Consider the following 19,787-nt stretch of genomic DNA (forward strand, 5'->3'; position numbering starts at 1 on the left):
TAACTAAATAGATTTTCTTGTTTCTAGTTATATAATTGTGGGTCATAAGTATGTCTCTATCATTAACCAGAATTCTCGGTCTCGAGGTAGAGTCTTGGAAGGGTATAGTATACATAAACCTTATCCCTATCATGAAGGTAAAGAGATTGTATGTTTTCCAATAGACCCCTCGGCTCAAGAAAAAATAGTTTGGAGAAAATAACGATAGTAAAAGTAAAATACTATAGAAAGCATAACAAGTTATTCTAAGGTGACTGAGGCCATTTTTGACAAAACCTTGGAAGAAGTTCTTTTTGAAAAGAAAAAAATATTTATAAAAGTTGAAAATTTTTGTTTGAAAATTATAGTATCAATGAATCATGCAAAGGAAGAAAGGCTTGTTTGCAAGGCTAAATCTCAGATAGATACTCATCTCGGTTAAGAACGAAGTAGTCTCGTCACTGCACCATATGTTGATTATAAGTCGAATACTAAAAAATGGGTGGAACAACCAGCTTAAGGTCGATGGTTGTACATAAAGTTGTGGAATAACAATTAACTTCTAAATTTGAAATTATTACTTATATACTTTGTATTGATTTTAATTCACAAGAACATTTTAGAGTGACTGGTAAAGTTGTTATCATGTGACCAGGAGGTAACGGGTTTAAACCTTGGAAACAGTCTCTGGCAGAAATGCAAGGTAAGGCTGCGTACAATACACCCTTGTGGTGGGGCCCTTCATAAACTATATATTATATGGCTTTGCTTAAGATCTTTCTTTATTAGCACTATGAACAATCTTTAAGCTCTACACTATGTGACATACCTATATTTGTTTCTGTCACAACCCAAGTTCATTATATGTATTATATTCACTTTGGCCCTAGTTCAGCACGGATTTGTCTTTCTAGCTATCTAGCCTCAAAGGTGTATGCGACATGCGAAATTGAGTCAGACCTTGTAAAGCTCTTCACTTTTCTTTTCGATTTCGAAGTGGAATTCGTCTGTAATGTCATATGCACTTTATCTTTAAAAGCTTTGTCAGCGTAAAAGTCTATCAGTTCTACTTGACCCGCCCTTCGTCAGGAGCATAGCTTGACTCTGATTACTTCTTGTCATTCTTACATGGTACTATATAATATGAGAATAACAAACCAACACACAAAAAACAAAAAAAACAAATATCCATTAACAAAGAAACTAAATAATATGAAGAAATAGAAAAACATCAGTTCAATATAGTGAAATTCATGAAGGGAAGTCCATGAATTTATGATCATACAAAGTAAATAAATCTCCACAATTTACATCTGAAATTCAAATTAGAAAATACCAAACATCATTGATCCTTTTAAGGATGTCAAATTAGACCTCACTTGTCAAACTTCAAACCGAAAAAAAAAAATTATAATAATAACAAACACCAAAATGTAACAAACTATAAAGTCCAATGTGAGAGTAACTTCAATTAAAAAAGACAATTCGATGCACTAAAAATTTCACTATGTACGCAGAGATTCTATATCCTTGCTCAGCTCCTCCAATTTCTTCATCCTCAGATTTTCACTTTCACTTACCAACTGCCGATTATTCACAAAAAAAAAAAGATAAATATCAAAGATACAAATATATATATGTATATATATATATATATGTATATATATGTATGTATATATATATATGTATGTATGTATATATATGTATATATATATATATATATATGTATGTATGTATGTATGTATGTGTGTGTGAGAGAGAGTGAGATCATATTACGAAAAAAAATAGGAATTAGCTACAAAATTTATCGCGAAATAACACGTAGCTAATAGAATGTTTTGATTGATTTATCATTAATTAAAAATAACGATAAAATTTGTCTGTCGTTAATTTCTGTTTTTGTTTTAGTAGGGGATAAGAGGCAAGAAATAAAAAAGATCAATATCAAAGATACATACATACATATATATATATACACACGTGTGTGTGATTATATTACGAAAAAAATAGGAATTACCTACAAAATTTATCGCAAAATAACACGTAGCTAATAGAATGTTTTGATTGATTTATCGTTAATTAAAAATAACGATAAAATTTGTCCGTCGTTAATTTTTGTTTTTGTTTTTGTAGTGGATAAGAGGCTAGAAATAAAAAAGATTAATTACCTCCATTAATTTGGTAATTAGTTGAGTTTTTTCCTTGCTTTTTGCATTGAATGCATCAAGTGCTTCCTTGTATTCCTTTTCCTAAAAAAAAATAAAAGAATTATAATTTCATAATTCAATAATTAATTTCATCTTATTATTTCCAACATAGACAAATTTAGGGCGAGTTTTATGAGTTTAATTGAATTAGTTACTTTCGGTCGAAGGAAAAAATAAATCAAATTGTATGTATGCATATAATAAGATCAGAATATTCTTTCTGAAACACTGGCTTAAGATTCTGAACTCATCTATGTAATGTCCAACTATGTTGCTCGGAGCGTCCGACTTATTCAAAATGTTCACTTGTACGCATGCATCATTTTGGAGAAGTGAATACAAATACAACAATATTTTGAAGAGTCTAAGCAATACGAGGGACCAAGTAAGCCAGTAAATGCTTCCTCCAACATTATTTTACTCTAATAATAAGAAGAAGAAGAATATTGATGGTCCTAACTCCTATTATCATGCTCTTTCGGCTCGACCTATATATACATGTGCAAAAACAAACTTCCTACTCAACTCATACATAAAAAAAATTACTTTTAGTTCGACCTAAACATACATGTTCAAAAAGAAAAAAAGTTAAATCATACACATATAATAAGATTACGATACTCTTTCTGAATTATCGGTTTAAGACCTTAAATTCATCTCTATATCTAATGTTGCTCGGAGTCTCAAATTCATGCAAAATATATCGATAGGTTCATATCAGATACAATAATGATAATAATATTTTTGAAGAGTGAGATAAGTTTATTGAATGGTTCCTCCCAACAGTAATATCAATAATATTGGTGGTCCTAACTCCTATTATCATACTCTTTCTGCTCGACCTATATATACATGTGCAAAAAAATACTTTCAACTCAACTCATACATATAAAAAAATATTTTTAATTCGACCTATACATACATGTTAAAAATGAAAAATGTTAAATCATACGCATATAATAAGATTACAATACTTTTTTAGAACTATCAATTTAAGATCTTAAATTCGTCTCTATATTTATGTTGCTCGGAGCCTCAAATTCTTTTTTAGAACTATCAATTTAAGATCTTAAATTCGTCTCTATATTTATGTTGCTCGGAGCCTCAAATTCATTTAAAATATCGATAAATGCATATCAGATACAATTATGATAGTAACAGTTTTGAAGATTCTGAGTAAAAGTATTCAAATAAGCTTATTAAATGCTTCCTCCCAACAATAATATCAATATTAATATATTGGTGGTCCTTATCACCATACTCTTGATAAATGTGTGTGTGTGAGATTCCTATTCAAACACAGAATCCAAAGACTTTTTAGAATACCAATTAGTACTATTAAACAAACATGGTTGTCTGTCTATGTCCCTTGGCCTTGTCTTTTAATAAAGTAATTTCCTAAAGTAAATATATATATATATATATATATATATATATATATTCATGCACAAAATATTTTATGTAGAGTTTAGGAAAGCACGACACTCTAAAAAATGTGATATACATAATCTATCACAATACAAACATTAATGTTTGTTTTTGCTGTTTGAACCTATAACCTGTTAGATTATAAGAGATTATTCTTTATTAAGTTATAAGAAAAAAAATTCTGATGCACAAAGCATTTTGCATTCGCATAGAGTTTGAGAAAGGACCACACTCTAAGATAGTGACGGAACTAGAATTTTCACTAAGAAGGTTCAAAATCGAAAGGAGTAAGCACATGAACTAGTCGAATGGGGTTAACATCAACTATATATACATAAAAAAATAATTCTAATGATGTATAAATAGTATAATTTTTCGCCGAAAAAGTGTCAGATGAAATCCCTAGCCATAAGGTGACGACAATCTATCATAATGTAAATATTAATGGTTGCATGCTTTCACTGTTCAAAAACATAACCTATAGATTACATCGAAACAATTTTATCGTTGCTCCCGCCTTTCAAAGTTTAAAAAAAAAATGTTTAGTCAAATATTTCACCTTTCTTTGGCAACTTTGACCCAATGGCTTTAATTCACGATTTACCAAGTCAACTTTCTTCCTCACAATTGTTACTTCCTTCCCAGCTGGATCAACAAACGTTTCAAGCTTCTACTTGATTTTCCATTTCAACATCACATGAAAAAAAAATATATCATAAACTTATTGTAATTACATAGTAAATAATTATTAATTAAAAGGAGAAAAAATATTCTACATTTTATCGAGTATGTCAACTAGCACATATGTCAGAATCAGGTCGACTTTCAACTAACATACATGTCGGAATCAGGTCGACTGTCAATTATAGCATATAAGTCAGAATCAGGTGACTCTCAGCTAGCATATATGTCAGAATCAGGTTGACTGTCAACTAGGTCGACCTGATCCTGGCAAACGTAAAAATGGCTAGAGAGGAGGTAGGGAAGGTATGTATGTACCTCGCGAATTTCAGCTAAACGCTTAGTTTCTTCCTCAACGCGGCCTAATTGAGCTTGAACCTTATCGGAAACTTCTTTTCTCTTCCTCTCGATCTCTTCCTCCTTAGCGCGAAATGCAGACAGTGCTGATCGTGTCATCTCTTCATCTTTATCGTCGATCATCGGGCTACTGTTGTAGCTTATAATACCTGAATTTTTCATCTTTACAACTTGTTGTTGTTGTTGTTGCTCCATTTGCTTAGGAGTACTCATTTTTTTTGGCTAAGTTTTTTTTTTTTTTTTTCTATAATCTTTGTGTCTTGATAGGGCTTTTTATGCTTTGGAATAATGGAATGTTGGTACTATTGTAAGATGCTTATCACCAAGATTGGACTTTAAAGGTACCTATAACATCTTGCTTTCTTTATAACAAATCTTCATTGAAGTGATATTACCTCAATGCCCTTTAAAAGATTTTATTTTTTTAAAAAAAAGATTTCACTAAGATAATAATATACTCTAAAAGTCGGATTTGGAGAAGGTAGAACGTACGTACATAGATCTTATCCCTATCTTTGTTGGGTAGAGACAGTGGCCGGTGGCGGATCCGGGATTTAGGGGTCGTAGGTGGCTGGGAGATCCAAACACACATATTGACGTCTAAAGCTTTAAAGTTTCATCTGGATACTACAACACCCATCTATCTCCTTGGTTTACCGAGTGTTTTTCTAAGTCTTATACCAATTTTTATACATTTTAAATACTACAATTATATATATCTAATCTGCATCAAGTTTAACGAATGCCAAAACACTCCAAAATGAACCTTAAGTCCGCCCTCAGGGCGAGAGGTTGTTTCTAATAGTCCATCATATCAAAAGATGATATGGAAAGGATTTGTTTGCACTTATGAAATGCTTATATTCTTCTTCTTTTAAGGTTGCATAATACGTAATAGGTAGATCGAGAAGAGTTAAGTTTTATACATTATCAGCGTAAATAATTTTTATATTATTAGATTATTTTTACCATTAGAGTAGGTAACATATTTTATTTCAAGATGCAGACAACTCCTTTTTAGTGAAAACTTACCTATAGATATCATTTGAATGATTTGATAATGTAAAAAAATATTTACGCCGACATTATATATTACTTAAACTATATAATAAAATCTTCATGTAGTACTTGCTTTGGTTAAGCTACTGTTTTCCATAGTTTGGTGCATAGGCAAATTCATGTAACTACTATAGTTATTTATCTCAAAATAGATAAAATTATTTTGTTAAAATTCACTTCCAAAATCAACCAAAACCATGCATTTTAATAATTCCAATTATTTTTTTTTATGGGGTTTAGACTATGTGAGTTGTGTCACAATTTCACTTTTTTGAAAGTGAAACAATATAAACTTTAATCACAATTTGAATTTCAAAACTTTTCTTCATTTGTCCAAACTTAGATGATTGAAATTACCTGGTGTATATATATAAACCATTTGTCCAAATTTAGATGGACGAAATCACCTGATACCTATATTAATCAGAAGTAACAAGTACCTTGTGAAATAAGGCGAGGTATGCACAAATTAAATTGCTTCGAACACCACAATTTATAATATATATATATATATATATGTTCTTATCCAAATTGAATGATTTAGTGGATAACTAGTGTTATTGGTTGAAGGGTCTTGAAGAGTATTTGGTGAAATATTCTCTTTTCATACAAAGATTTGTGGTGCTTGGCATACAAGATTTCTTTACAAATTGGATAGTAAGTTTTCACCTAATTACAATAAAAAAAAGTTAATAAGTATTATTATTTTTTATTTATTTATTTATTATTATTATTTTTATCTGCATGGGAGCCTTAGGGTCCAAGACAGATTAGGAGAGAAGTGTAAACTGCTGGCCGGCTACCTTTTTTTAGATATGATTGTTCCTATATACCTTTTTCCCTTTCATATATTTTCAATTTCACATCATCTTTTTGACAGGTGTTTAGAGTAAAAAAAGGCAAAAAAAAATAATAATAAATAAATTTGAACCATTTCATAAGTTTGACTATACTTTTTCCTATTCATGTACGCATGGCGGAGCTAGGATTTAGGAGTCGAGGGTGTTTCGGAAGGTTCGAACACGTATATTGATGTTCGAAGATTTAAGGTTCTGCTTGGAAATTAACGCATCCAGCTATCTTCTTGATTTACAAGGTGCTTTTCCAAGCCTTTTATAAATTTTTATACATTTTTTATATTATTATATCTAGTCTGCCTCGAATTTAACAAGTGTCGAAACATCAAAAAAAAGGTCATAGAACCGCCCCTGCATGTATGGTGTGATGGGATGAATGTGATCCTACTGTTTTTACTTAAAAATTTCGAGTTCGAAATCTAAAAAAGAGAAATCGATAGTGGAAGCTAGGAGGGGGCGAGCTGCGTATAGTGAGAGTTATTGTCTATCGTTGGCTTCTATGATAGAATTAGTGAGGAGATCGACCTAAGAGGTCGTCGTGCATGCACTCGCTACAAGAAAGTTTTTTGTAGAGATAAAACACAGTTTCACCCTAACCGAATTGTGCAATTTGAGGTTAGGAAAGGAGTGAAAATCCGAGTTTAGGTTCCAAAGAGTTGGTTCCTCAATCCTCACCGTGACGATAAGTAGTATCTGTGGATTGTCTTTTCACCCATTACCAACAAGTTCAATCAGAAGCCTAGAAGAAAGACTGACGCAATGAGAATCTCAACTAATTTGGTCTATATAAATGGGTTGAATATCAAATGATTATATATATATATATATATATATATATATATATATATATATATATATATGCTCTTTGCAAACAAATTTGAAAGATGTTATATATTCCTTATTCTCGACAATTCCTTTTTGTGTTTTTTTAATTTTTAAAAGTGCTATATCATTTTTTTTAATGAATCTTTTTTTAATTTGAAAATTAAACCATGATGACTAAGGTTAATGACAACTTTTTTTTTTTTTAGTGTTTGATTTTCCTTTTCTTTTAAGGTAGGGACCAAATGAAGACTAAAATAACTTAAAGTAATTTTATTCTTTACGATGAAAATGTTTCTAATTATGAACCATTGAGAGCATAATGGTGAAAATGAATTTTTTTTTTTGAATAATTATTTAGGATAGGAGCAATATAGGGCCACATTCGATTTTTAATTCAAAATTTTGAAATCCAACAATACTTTCTAATCATTTAAAGGGTTTGTTTTATTTTATTTTCCAAATTCCTCATATCTTATTAATTTTATACAATATAAAAAAGAGAAAATGATCAAAATGGCCCTCCAAGTAAAAAAAAATATCTATAAGTTTAATTAGCAACTCACATGAGTTGTGTAAATATATTATATAAAAAAAAAAAGGGGAATGAATCATTTTTTCGATTTTTCATTTTATTTTAAGGCACCATCGATTGTATAGGCATACACAACGATAGCAAGAGGAAAGGTCGTACATTAACTATTTCAATTTTGTGATATATATAAAGGATTAAATGTGTTGCTTTTTCTATACATTAAGATTCTTTTGAGATTAAAAGATTCGTGTTTTCTATAAATTTTAGGACTTATTTAAGACTATAAGTCCTAAAATTAGACAATCAAACAATGTTGTCTCATAAATGGAGATGAAAGAGTACTACTTATGATGTAATATTTTCTTTGTTTAATTCTACTTGTACACCATACTAAAAATATATTCACTTTTGTCTAAGTTGTGTTGAAGCATTTAGACGAAGACAAAGAGCAAACAATTAAAATTGATATATTCCTACTTACTAACATGGTTTAGAATGGGAGAGTCTCGGAGTAACTAGTAAAGTTGTTGTCCTGCGATCAGGAGGTCACGTGTTCAAGTATTGAAATCAACCCCTTGCAGAAATGTAAGATGACGCTGTATACAGTAGATCCTTGTGGTCGGGCCCTGTGCATAGCGGATGAATCACTTTTGTAGCGGATTGTTCAGTCATGAATCTAAATTGATTTTCGGAGATAGACACGCCCTGTCATCCTCGTCAGAATTATCCTCTCCCAAACTTTCACGATATGACTTAGTATCTTAATACTCCTATTGCAATAACTTTCTATTAGCAATGTTAAAAGCGAAACTTTCAGAAAATAGCTCCTATTATAAGAAATAGCGGCTGTTGGCCACACTTTCAAAAACTATCATCCGTAGTCGATGTATCAACTGTATGCAACTGACTGCATTTGAAATAAAATATAAATAAAGTAAATAATTACAGGGGCCAAAAGTGTATCATTTGTATCGTTTGATATGAATACAAGTGTATCATTGGTGCAAATGTATCATTTGCATTTAGATGGATCAATTTGTATTTTATAGAACGATGGAATTGTATCATATACAAATACAAATATATCATATTTTAACTGGGCAAATAAATATTGATACATTGAAACCAAATACAAGTACCTAATATGGCTGATACAAAAAGAGAAAAAAAAAAAAGAGCTGAGCAATAGCGAGGGAGAGGGAGAGGGAGAGGAGGAGAATGACTATGGATTGTCAATGACAACGAGATCTAAACAAGCCCACTCGATTTCTGAGGTCAGGAAGATCATATGCACTTCTGGTATAAGAACCATGATCGAATGACCTTTGCTGATAGATATTTAATCCGACCGGCTAATTTGGGTAATTTTAACAAAGTTGGGCTAATAGTGGTCATTAACATAACGGAAAATTTACATAAATATACATCCTAACTTTCTATTATTACATAAAATCCATCTACCATAACTAATTACAAATATCTCATTTCTTACATTTCTCTCTCCAACCTCCATATACATATCACACCTCCATAATTTATGCCTAAAATCAAGCAACCATAATTAAGAGATTTCAAAGTTCGAATTTACGAACCTTATCTTATCAAGTTGTTGAACATCATCATCTTCTTTAATTTATTTTTGAGGTTAGTTTAATTTCTTAATTTTTCAACTTTACTAAATCAAAAATTTACGAGATACTTGTTGCATGTGCATAATTTTCAAAGGTTAAGTATAGTAATGGAGTCTGGTCTGAGTTTTAGAGAAAATAAATCAAAACACCAAATAGACTCCGCCAAGATGAAGAAGTCGAGGAAAGTTGCTTGTACAAGCTCTAAAAAGCTCATTGCTAAATCTTTAAGTAAGATAAAAAAGTGAAGAATCATTACGACAGCGTCTTCCAAAGATATAGTAATTTGTTGTTGAATCTATATTTTTTGTCGATTTACACATTCTTATATATTATCGTATAAGAGTGTTTTGTTGTTATTTTAACCTTATACATAAATTAGTTATGTATAATGTTAGAGACGTCTTCTTATATATTAAATTTGTTTTGCATATGATTAGATTACTTAGTAAATCAATGTTGTTATTTTGAACTATGATACATAGTGAGTTATGTATATATTCGTAGTTATGTCATTTTTTGGACGTTTTATTTCAACCCATATACATAAATCTGTTATGTATATGTATTGAAATAAGACGCTGCTGGGTTGTTTAATTTCAGGTCATATACATTACAAAGTTATGTGTCAAACCCATCGATGGCCCCCTAAACTTGGCACGAACTTTCACTTAGGTACCTCAAGTGAACGTTGTTCACTTTTAACACCTCAAGTAGCCACAGTGTGTCACTTTGACACTTTTGTTGAATCAGCAAAGAGAGTGTGTTGCACTCGCTGCCAACGTGGACAAAACGACCAATTAATTTATGTCAACTCATTTAAATAGCCACATCATTATTTATATTCACAATTAATTTTTTTTTAAAATAAAAGGCCAAAATACATGATTATTAATAATTATCCAACTTATTAATATATATACACACAATTAAATTAAAGGAACCAATTAATTATTGACACGTGGCATTTTTAAAAATCGTCATCTTCTCCATTTGCCCTCCCCCACCCCTACCTCCACTCCCCAAACCCCAAAGTCATCTTCTCCATTCCCCCCAACCACCAACCAAGCCAACAACTACACCTCCGCCAAAACATATTCACTTTTCAACAATAATTTTTGCCAACAACAAATTCAAAACATATAGCACAAATTCACCAAGCCAACAACATCATACACCATTGTTCCATCGACGAAAATCATTTTTGCCATTTTCTCAATATATGGACCATTTTTGCCACTCTCAAAAATACCATGATAGTCTCATCAAATCCCAACAATGGATCATTTTTGTCATTTTTTCAAAAATCAGACAAGAAAATGAAGGGATACAGATATGTTAAGAAAAGAAAAAAATGGTGGAAAATTAAGGGTTGAAAGAGAGAAGAAGAAGAAGAAGAAGAAGAAATCTACAATCTGCACCAACTTGCATTTCTCCAAATTATTAAAAATCAATTGTATTAAGGAAAAAAAATGATGAAAAACTAATGGATGGGGATGGGGGAGGGTGGGAGAAGACGATTTTGAGGTGGGGGTGGCAGCAACGATTTAGGGATGGGGTGGGCTGAGGAAGATGATATGGGGTGGGGTTGGGTGGGGTGGTTAGAAAGATAATATAAGGGTGGGGTAGGGTTATTAATTCTTTTTTAATTTAAATTAATTATATAAAAATGCCAAATGTCCTTTTACAATTGGTTCATTTATATGTTATTTACCCTAAAACACGCCTGGCAGCGAGTGCAACACACTCTCTTTGCTGATTCAGCAAAAGGTGTCAAAGTGACACACTTTGTGGCTACTCGAGGTGTTAAAAGTGAACAACGTCCACTTGAGGTGCCTAAGTGAAAGTTTGTGCCAAGTTTAAGGGGCCACCAATAGGTTTGGCCTTATGTATGTGTTATGCATCAATAGTGTTATACATAACACAGTTATGTAGATGACTCTGTTAGACAAGACGTGTTGTGTGTATTTCAGCCCATATACATAGCAGTGTTTTGTATGAAAGAACGTTAGGCATGTATATGATGTGTTATCCTTATATTTTTAAGTTTTATTTCATATTGTTATGTATATATGATGTCTGACATGTGTATTTTGCAAACCTATATGTATAAGGGTTGGAGTTCTCTGTTGCCATGTTCTTCAAATCTTATAGGAATCCAATTTTTTTTTGTTTAAAATTTTTCCATACTTACATAGACTAGGTAGTAAAAATTTCCGTAGACTTACGTTGTATAAATTTCTTTATACGAGTATTTTTTTTTCGATTTAAAATTTTCTATGTCCCTTTATTTTATAAGAGTCTTTTTTCTTCGGTTTCAAAATTTTCTAGGTGATTTATGTGGTAAATTTTCTTTTAGGAGTATATTTTTTAAAATATTTACATAATTAAGGTACAATATTGGATAATTGTCAGACTTAATTTATTTCCATAAATATCGTTTTGGATAATTATTAGGCTTAATTTATTTTCTTAAATATCTTAAGGAAGTTAGTTATGATACATAAGATATTTATGTATATTAACGTTTAGTTATTTATATGAACAATTAAAATTTGGGAGAGAAAAAATTTATTTAAAAAATCGGGAGAGAAGATAATTAAAAAGAAATTTGGTGGGATTTATGAAAATTGCCCTAACATAATTTATGCTCCCAAAGCAAGTTGGATTGGGCCTTACTTAAACCAAACTCATCTAAGCCCTTTTACAATTATAACCCGGCCCATTACTGAACATACATATCCATCAATGTTAATTTCCCCCTTTCCATTCTCCCATTTTGACACTATTACAGACGGCATCCGCAGTTTTCCACCTTCCTAACTTTGCACTAATCTCATCATCATCGTCGTCGTCGTCGTCGTCGTGGTTGTCGTCGTCATCATAATCATCAATGGATTTTTCTCCATTTTTTCATCTAAAAAAGGTTTGAATTTCAGTGTATAAATCGAGTTTTTTTGTGGTTTGTTTGATCTGAAATCGGTATTTTCGGACACCCTTTTGGTTGAATTGAACAAATTTCAAGGTACAAAGAAGTAAACGGAAGAGATTTGGATTTAATTTTATGATTTATTTTTAGGGTTAGGGTTTCGTATTTCCGTTTTTGATGATTAAGCAAGCTATCTTTGATGTTCAACATTGAAAATTTTTGGTGATTGAAAGTGGGAAATTGTTCTTTTGCTGATATTGGGGTTGTAAGTGGAGATTGGTGAAGTTTGGGTTGATTAAGATTGGAAATTTGTTGCAATTTGGGGTGATTAAGGGTGGATTGGTGAGTTTTGGGTTAATTAAGTTTGGAAATTTGTTGCAATTTGGGGTGATTAAGGTTGGAAATTGCTGTAGTTTGGGTTGAAATTCGGTGAATTTGGTTGATTAAGGCTGAAAATTGCTTTAGTTTATTTAGGTTGAAAATTGGTGAATTTGGGTTGATTAAGGTTCGAAACTGCTGAAGTTTGGGTTGATTAAGGTTGGATTGGTGAGGTTTGGGTTGATTTAGGTTGAAAATTGCTGAAGTTTGGGTTGATTAAGGTTTGAAATTGCTGGAGTTTGGGTTGGTGTAGGTTGAAAATTGCTGTAGTTTGGGTTGATTTAGGTTTGAAATTGCTGATCTTTGGGTTGGTTAAGGTTCGAAATTGCTGAAACTTGGGTTGATTTAGGTTGAAAACTGCTGAATTTTGGGTTGATTGAGGTTGAAACACTGGTGAAGTTTAGTGTTTTATTGTTAGTGAATTGATAATGAGGGGGGAGAGGAGGTTTGGGGGAGATGCTAGAGGTCCACCACGGTTGCCGGAAAGGAGAAAGGATCCTGGTTATTCACCACGACAGAGAAGTAGGAACAGGGATTACTCGTCTCCAAGGAGGATGAGAGATGGGGGTTACTCCCCTAGGAGGAGGATAAGAGACAACAAGGATTACACGTCTCCACCACGGAGGATTAGGGGTTCACCCCCAATAAGGAGCCAAGAGAGGAGGAACTCGCCACCAAGGAGGTATCAAGGGCGTGAATACTCACCTGTGGGAAGTATCAGGAACCGTGAGCGGTCACCACCAGTAAGGAGTCGGAACCAGGAGTACTCGCCACCAGGAAGGAATAGGAACAGGGAGATTTCGCCACCAGCAAGGACTAGGAACTGGGAGCAGCACTCACCACGTGGAAGGAGTAGGGAGCGTCGCCTTTCACCAAGCGGCCAGATGATTGGTGAACAACGGGGCGAGTACTTTCACGAACTTGAGAGGTCGAGAAGGATGGGAGTTGATGGTGGTGGAGACTTTAGACAATTTCAGAATGCCCCACCCTTGAATTATGTTGGTGGAGATAGAGACTACGGGCCATCTCAGAGCTTAAGAATCCCTGATCGTGATAGAGGAAACACTGAAATTCTTGGTGAACATTCACACAGGTTGCATGAAACAAAGGAGGGCTTAGGGAATGAGGACTCAACTTCTATAAAGTATCCATGGAGTCATTTGTTAGATAAGCCCAGAAAGTATGATACTGTTAAGGGCTCCAGAGACTATGGAGTTGGTGATAGTAGAGTAAGCAGCGAGAGAGAAAATTGTGGAAGGCCCTACCCGGGTTTTGTGGATGGTAGCATATCTTCTGAAGCTGATAAGAGGACGCTGTACTCTTCATACGAATCGCATCTGCCTGATGTTGGTGTACAACCAAGAATCTCTGGTGTTGGAAATGGTGGTGGCTATTCATTGCCATCACGTTATTTGGATGCTGATCATCTCAAAGATGAGGAAATGCATTTACAAGACGGGTTCCATCCCCATAAAGCAGCAGCAGGAGTGCCGGCATCAGCGAACCCATACATGGAGGATTCCTTCAAGTCCACACGATATCCAGAGTTCAATACTGATTATGTGATATCGTCATCTCACCCTAACATGTTGCCCTCGGTACCTGGAGTTAATAAGGATGATATTGCTACTCCATATAGTATAGAGGGCCAAATTCGTTCTCATGGAGGTAGACTGAGTAGTCGAAAGGTTATTGAGCCTATTGGCCGTGACGGATATGATAAAATTCCTGGGACCATATCTTCTCTGAACCCTGAAACGCAAGTAAATGGGCTCGGGAGCTACTCGGAGTCATACTTTGGTCGAGCAGAGGATAAGCGTGAAGCATACAATTATTCTGACATTCAGAGAGGTGAAGTTGGTAGTCCTAATGGCCTGTCTAGTGAATTCTATGGGAAGAGGGAAGCACATTTTCAAGATGTTCCTAGGAGTAACATGGGATTGAGCAAATATGATGAGTTTTCTCATCGAGAGATTTTAATGGAAGATAAGCCACGGGGATCTCTTTTCTCTTCACAAAGAGGGTCAACACCAGATTATTTCGAGTCCCGCAGAGGACTGGACCAAAGAAAGCCAGATGTGGACATATTGGATTATGGGGCTAATCGCCTACAGTATGAACATGAAACACATCGAAGCTATGAAAGCTCCCGTAAAAGAGAGCTTCATAAGTATCAGATGGATGATGATCTTCTAGGAAGATCCAATGCCTTGTATAGAGAAGCTGACCCCCATTTAGAGAAGATGGAGGCACGTTCACATGAAGGATTTATTTCAAGGGACTTGCCTGGACCATCTAATCTCTCTCTTAGCGAAAAACATGGCACAACAAGCAATCGTGATGCTGGAATTATGATTTCAAGTGATGTAAGGAGTGCACACAGAATCCATGACCGTGGGGATGCTGATGAAAAGTGGATCAATAGGAATACGGATTCTGTAGTTAAGTCTAGAAAGCCAAGTGTTCCGCGCTCCAAATATGTGAAGAATACTAGGCCGCACAAAGCCGCTGCCACTTATAGCTCAACAAGAACCCTTTCAGTATCCATGTCGAGTCGTATAAGCAAATTTGGTAAGTCTGGTGGAAGAGACATAAAGAAGCGACTGGGGCCACGTAGCCAGAATCTTGATATTGAATGCCCAATAGGAACAAAATATAAACCTTCACTGAAGAAGCGTTTGGGACCCCGTTTAGTGAAGAATAATGCTCCTCCACCTTGGGTGAAAAAGTTCAATTCTCATGAGCACTCAAAAAATCAAGATATGTTAGATGAAAGCGTTGCTGAACAAGGTGATGATCCCAAAGAAGGTATTATGACTCCAGCAAAAACTGAACCTCCAGAGAACTCTAAGGATTTTAAGCAGCTGGTCCAGAATGCCTTCTTCAGGTTCGTGAGGCACTTGAATGAGACTCCAGCTAAAAGAAGAAAGTACATTGAGGAAGCTGGTAGTTTAAAGTGCCTCGTGTGTGGCAGGTAGGTCTGTCTTTTACATCATGAAATGTTTTCATAGATGGAGTACACTACTACTCCTTTAATTGAACTTATTCATAACTTTGTTGCTGCGATCAAATAAGTGGCAGTATTTTATATTACTGGTTTTATGATGACTCATTTGGCTAAGTTAAATAACGAGTCCATGCTGCTTCAATCTGTGAGGCTGTTGGAGTGAATTTTTTTTTTTCTGCGCGTATGGAAATGAAATGTGCCTGGATACAGCGGAATGGAAAGGATATATAAAGATTTGTATAGTTGGCCCTAAGTAGTGGGCTTCAAGGATTACATGATTGATTGATGCAGGGGAACTCTGGAGTTGGAGAAAAAGTTCAATTATCTAGTTCAGAGGTTTCATTGTCCAGGGAAATATTATAACTGGATGCTTGGGGGCATTTCCTCTCTATCTGGATAGTCATTGTCCAGGGAAATATTATAACTGGATGCTTGGGGGCATTTCCTCTCTATCTGGCTAGTTTGCACCATTGCCCATATGGTGCTTATTAAGAAGAGCAAATATATTATTTGTGTTAGTATGTTTGCCCTTATCTTGAAAATTATTAAGATAATCAAATACCTTGGTTGGTGAAACAACCATGACTTGAAGAAATGTAAAGGGGAAATGTTGAATGAGTTGCAAAAGAAAGTCTCTTATGCTATTTCCATCCAGTGGGAAAATCAGATTTGACACCACCGGATTTGATGCACTAGATGTCATGTGGTGTGGTTACCTGGGGAAGGCGCTATAGATGTAGTAGTTCATTTGATGGTTGGGTTTAAATAGTAGATATAACAGTTCTCTTGTTTCTTATTTTCATAATCTGATGAATAATAGTGTCTCCACCTAAAAATAGTCAATGTTGAGCCTACCACGTGATCAAATAGGAGAATATTTCTTACAATCTGTACAGGGTTACAGGCACTTGCACTTTTAGTTGACCAATTCTGGACCTTATTGGGCGCCACAGTTTTTAGCCTAGTCTTTGCACGTCCAGTTGATTTTTGTTGGCTTTGAGTTTGCTTTGCTTTTCTGAAGCCACTGGCTTATTTTTGTCGGATGAGGTGAGAATTTTTTCTTGACAGTCATGGTTAAAGATAATCATTCTCTTGTAGGGGCCACCTGAATGAAGAACTTAAGTCTAGGCGTGCCAATCTGTTGTCTTTATGAAAAATAAATTTAGAGCCGTCAATATGGGCCAAGGCCCGGTGGGCCAGCCCATCCCGGCCTGTAATTTGACGGGGTGGGCTTCAATTTTTGCAGCCCATTTAAGAACAGGGCTTTTTAGCCCGGCCCGGTTAAGCCTATGGCCCGTAGGGCTTGAGGAATGTGGGTTGGGCTAGCTCGTGGGACGGGCTGTCAGTCAAATAATAAATAATTTATAAATAAATAAAATACTGAAAAAATAATAGAAGAGTTAAAAAACAATCAAGTCCAATGATGACCATTGACCGGTTCCATTAACAAAGAAAATGGAAATTGGAAAGTTTCCTACTTTCCTATCTAAGAAATAATAAAATAATTAAGTATCTACCACTAAAACATAAAGAGTACATTGTACTCTTCACTTTCCTAATTTCCTTAGTTCAGCTAGCCGCCTCCTCTTCACTATATCTCCCTAACGCGCCATCGGCTTTCAACCGTGATGTTTCCGATTGAGTAGTGCCACCTCTTCGTTTTCTTCCTACTTTGGGTGATTCGAGCTCTGGCTCCCTTTTGATTAACAAACATTAATACTATGTGTTATTGTGTGATAAATATTTATGTTTATTAACAGTGTAAAATTAAATTATAAAATATTATTTTTTAAAAAGTGGGCTGGCCCGTGAGGCCCACAGTCCACAGGGTAATAGCGTGGGCTTGGTGTTTTTTGGCCCATCATTTAAATGCCAGCCCAGCCTGACCCGTCAAACTCAAAGCCCGGATGGGCTGGGCCAACCCATATTGACAGCTCTAAATAAATTCATGTCAGAGGTGTTTTTTGGTTGGTAAGTCAAGTAATGGTCTATTTGGCTGTTAAAGTATCTAGCAAGTTATCTCTTGCCTTTTCCCTTGTAAATTCCAGCTATCCTTACTCTTTAACTCTAAGAACTACATGGCTTATTTTCTTCTCCTGAAGCTTTGTATTGACCTTGTTATATTTCTCAAAACTTTATTGGACCTTTTCTTCATCATGAACTCTACTGGACTTCTTTAAATTTCATTTTCTATGGTTTCAGAGATTCAGAAGAGTTTGCAGAGTCAGAAAGCCTCGTGCGTCATGCATTAACATCCTCTAAAGCTGGTCTCAGATCACAGCACTTAGGCCTTCAGAAAGCTTTATGTGCTTTGATGGGATGGAAGAGCGCAGATGCTCATAAAGATTGTTGGGTTCGTGAAAAGCTATCCAATGCTGAAACTATGGCTTTGAAGGAAGATCTAATTATCTGGCCTCCTGTTGTTATCATCCATAACAGTTCCATAACAAGCAATAATCAGGATCAGCGTGTGGTTGTATCAGCTGAAGAGCTCGAGTCCCAGCTGAGAGGTCAGTTTCCCTCTTTTCTTTGCAATGTGGAAACGGACCTTTGTTTCTATTACTCCCTCCGTCCTATTTTACGTGACAGTGTCCGACTGGGAACGTTTCATAAGATGGTTAGACTTTTGGTGGTCTCAGACATGCCGTAGGCATTTTTGCGGTTATTAAATCATGCTGTTAAAAGTAACATGGGAAGTTCAAAGTTAAATTGTTCTTAAATATACATAGGTGTCATTCATTTTGGTACAAATAACAAACTAAAAGGGTAAGTGTGACACACAACATGGGTTGTGGGCATTAATAAAAAGCCAACAACCGCTTGTTCCCCCTCCCTTGAAAAAGGCCAAACAATTAGAGAAGGGATATACATGTCAAATTCCTCTACTTATGAACTTTTACCCTCAAACTTGTTCAAGCACTCTGGCATACACGTTTAGTTACTGTACGTCCTCTAGGGACTAAGAAGAGAGGATAAATCTCCTAAATTCAAATGGATATTTCTCCTCATTGTTTAATTGATTGGCTGTTTGATGAGATCTTTAGATGTTCCATTACTCTTGTCCTAGTATCTGCTAGGTTAGCTGAACATGTCTTGGTCATAGTTATTTTATTTTCTGAATCTTTTGTTCTGATCTTCTCTTTGCTACAGATATGGGCTTCGGAGAGAAGGCCAAGGTTTCTCGTGGCAAGCCTGCAAATCAGAGTATTCTTATGGTGAAGTTTAGTGCTACGCTCTCAGGATTGGAAGAAGCAACAAGACTCTCTGATATATATGCCCATAGGAAGCATGGAAGGGAGGAGTTTCAGCGTATCAGTTCTGGTCACTCTGGAAACAACGATGATGAAACTAAAGAACCATTGACAGACAAGGTAGGAAAAATCCTTTACGGTTACCTTGGAATTGCGGAAGACCTGGATAAAGTAGATTTTGAGACTAAGAAACGAAGTTCTGTGAGGAGCAAGAAGCAGATTAAAGATATTGCAGTGGCACCTTAAGAAGGAAGACGAAGTTTTAGCTTTGCTGAGCAAAAATGTGTTTAGAATTATAGCTTAGGTACTTTGGTTTTTGCTTGTAGCTAAATAACGATCTGACTTGATGGAAGCAGATACCATCGAATTATGTCTTTTAGTCTGGGCTTTGGAAATGGATATATGTTTAGTATTTTTGCACATTAATTGCTTGATGCTTGTGCTGTAGAATCTACAGAGATATTTTCTCTCCTTGTAGCGTTCGATTAATGCCTGTGTGATCATCTTGTTAGAACAGTTATGTGTGTAGTAGCAATGATGGTGCACAAAGATGATGCTTGGTGATTTTGTTTCATCTGATGGGCATTGTTAGCCGGTATTTGTGCATGTGGGAGGTAACATGTATGCTGTAGTCGAGGTGTGAGGTGTGTGCGCATTGGCCCAGAGAGA

The 19,787-nt window shown here is 34.8% G+C and overlaps 2 protein-coding genes across 2 annotated transcripts; one reads left to right on the forward strand and one right to left on the reverse strand.

The window, feature by feature from the left end:
* Positions 1-1,200: 1,200 nt before the first annotated feature.
* Positions 1,201-4,989, reverse strand: LOC107846872. The gene is made up of 4 exons (XM_016691140.2): positions 4,614-4,989; positions 4,174-4,284; positions 2,148-2,228; positions 1,201-1,562 (listed from the first exon to the last, which is right to left on the reverse strand). Exons 1-4 carry the CDS (start codon positions 4,863-4,865, stop codon positions 1,485-1,487), a joined length of 522 nt encoding a protein of 173 aa, XP_016546626.1. The 5' UTR covers positions 4,866-4,989; the 3' UTR covers positions 1,201-1,484.
* A 7,328-nt stretch (positions 4,990-12,317) lies between these two features.
* LOC107847397 lies at positions 12,318-19,538 on the forward strand. Its single transcript, XM_016691604.2, has 3 exons — positions 12,318-15,834; positions 18,070-18,377; positions 19,018-19,538. The coding sequence occupies exons 1-3, from the start codon at positions 13,289-13,291 to the stop codon at positions 19,362-19,364; spliced, it is 3,201 nt and encodes a 1,066-aa protein (XP_016547090.1). The 5' UTR covers positions 12,318-13,288; the 3' UTR covers positions 19,365-19,538.
* The last annotated feature ends 249 nt before the right edge of the window (positions 19,539-19,787 follow it).

The sequence above is a fragment of the Capsicum annuum genome, chromosome 11, assembly GCF_002878395.1.
Source record: "Capsicum annuum cultivar UCD-10X-F1 chromosome 11, UCD10Xv1.1, whole genome shotgun sequence".
Taxonomy (NCBI): Eukaryota; Viridiplantae; Streptophyta; class Magnoliopsida; order Solanales; family Solanaceae; genus Capsicum; species Capsicum annuum.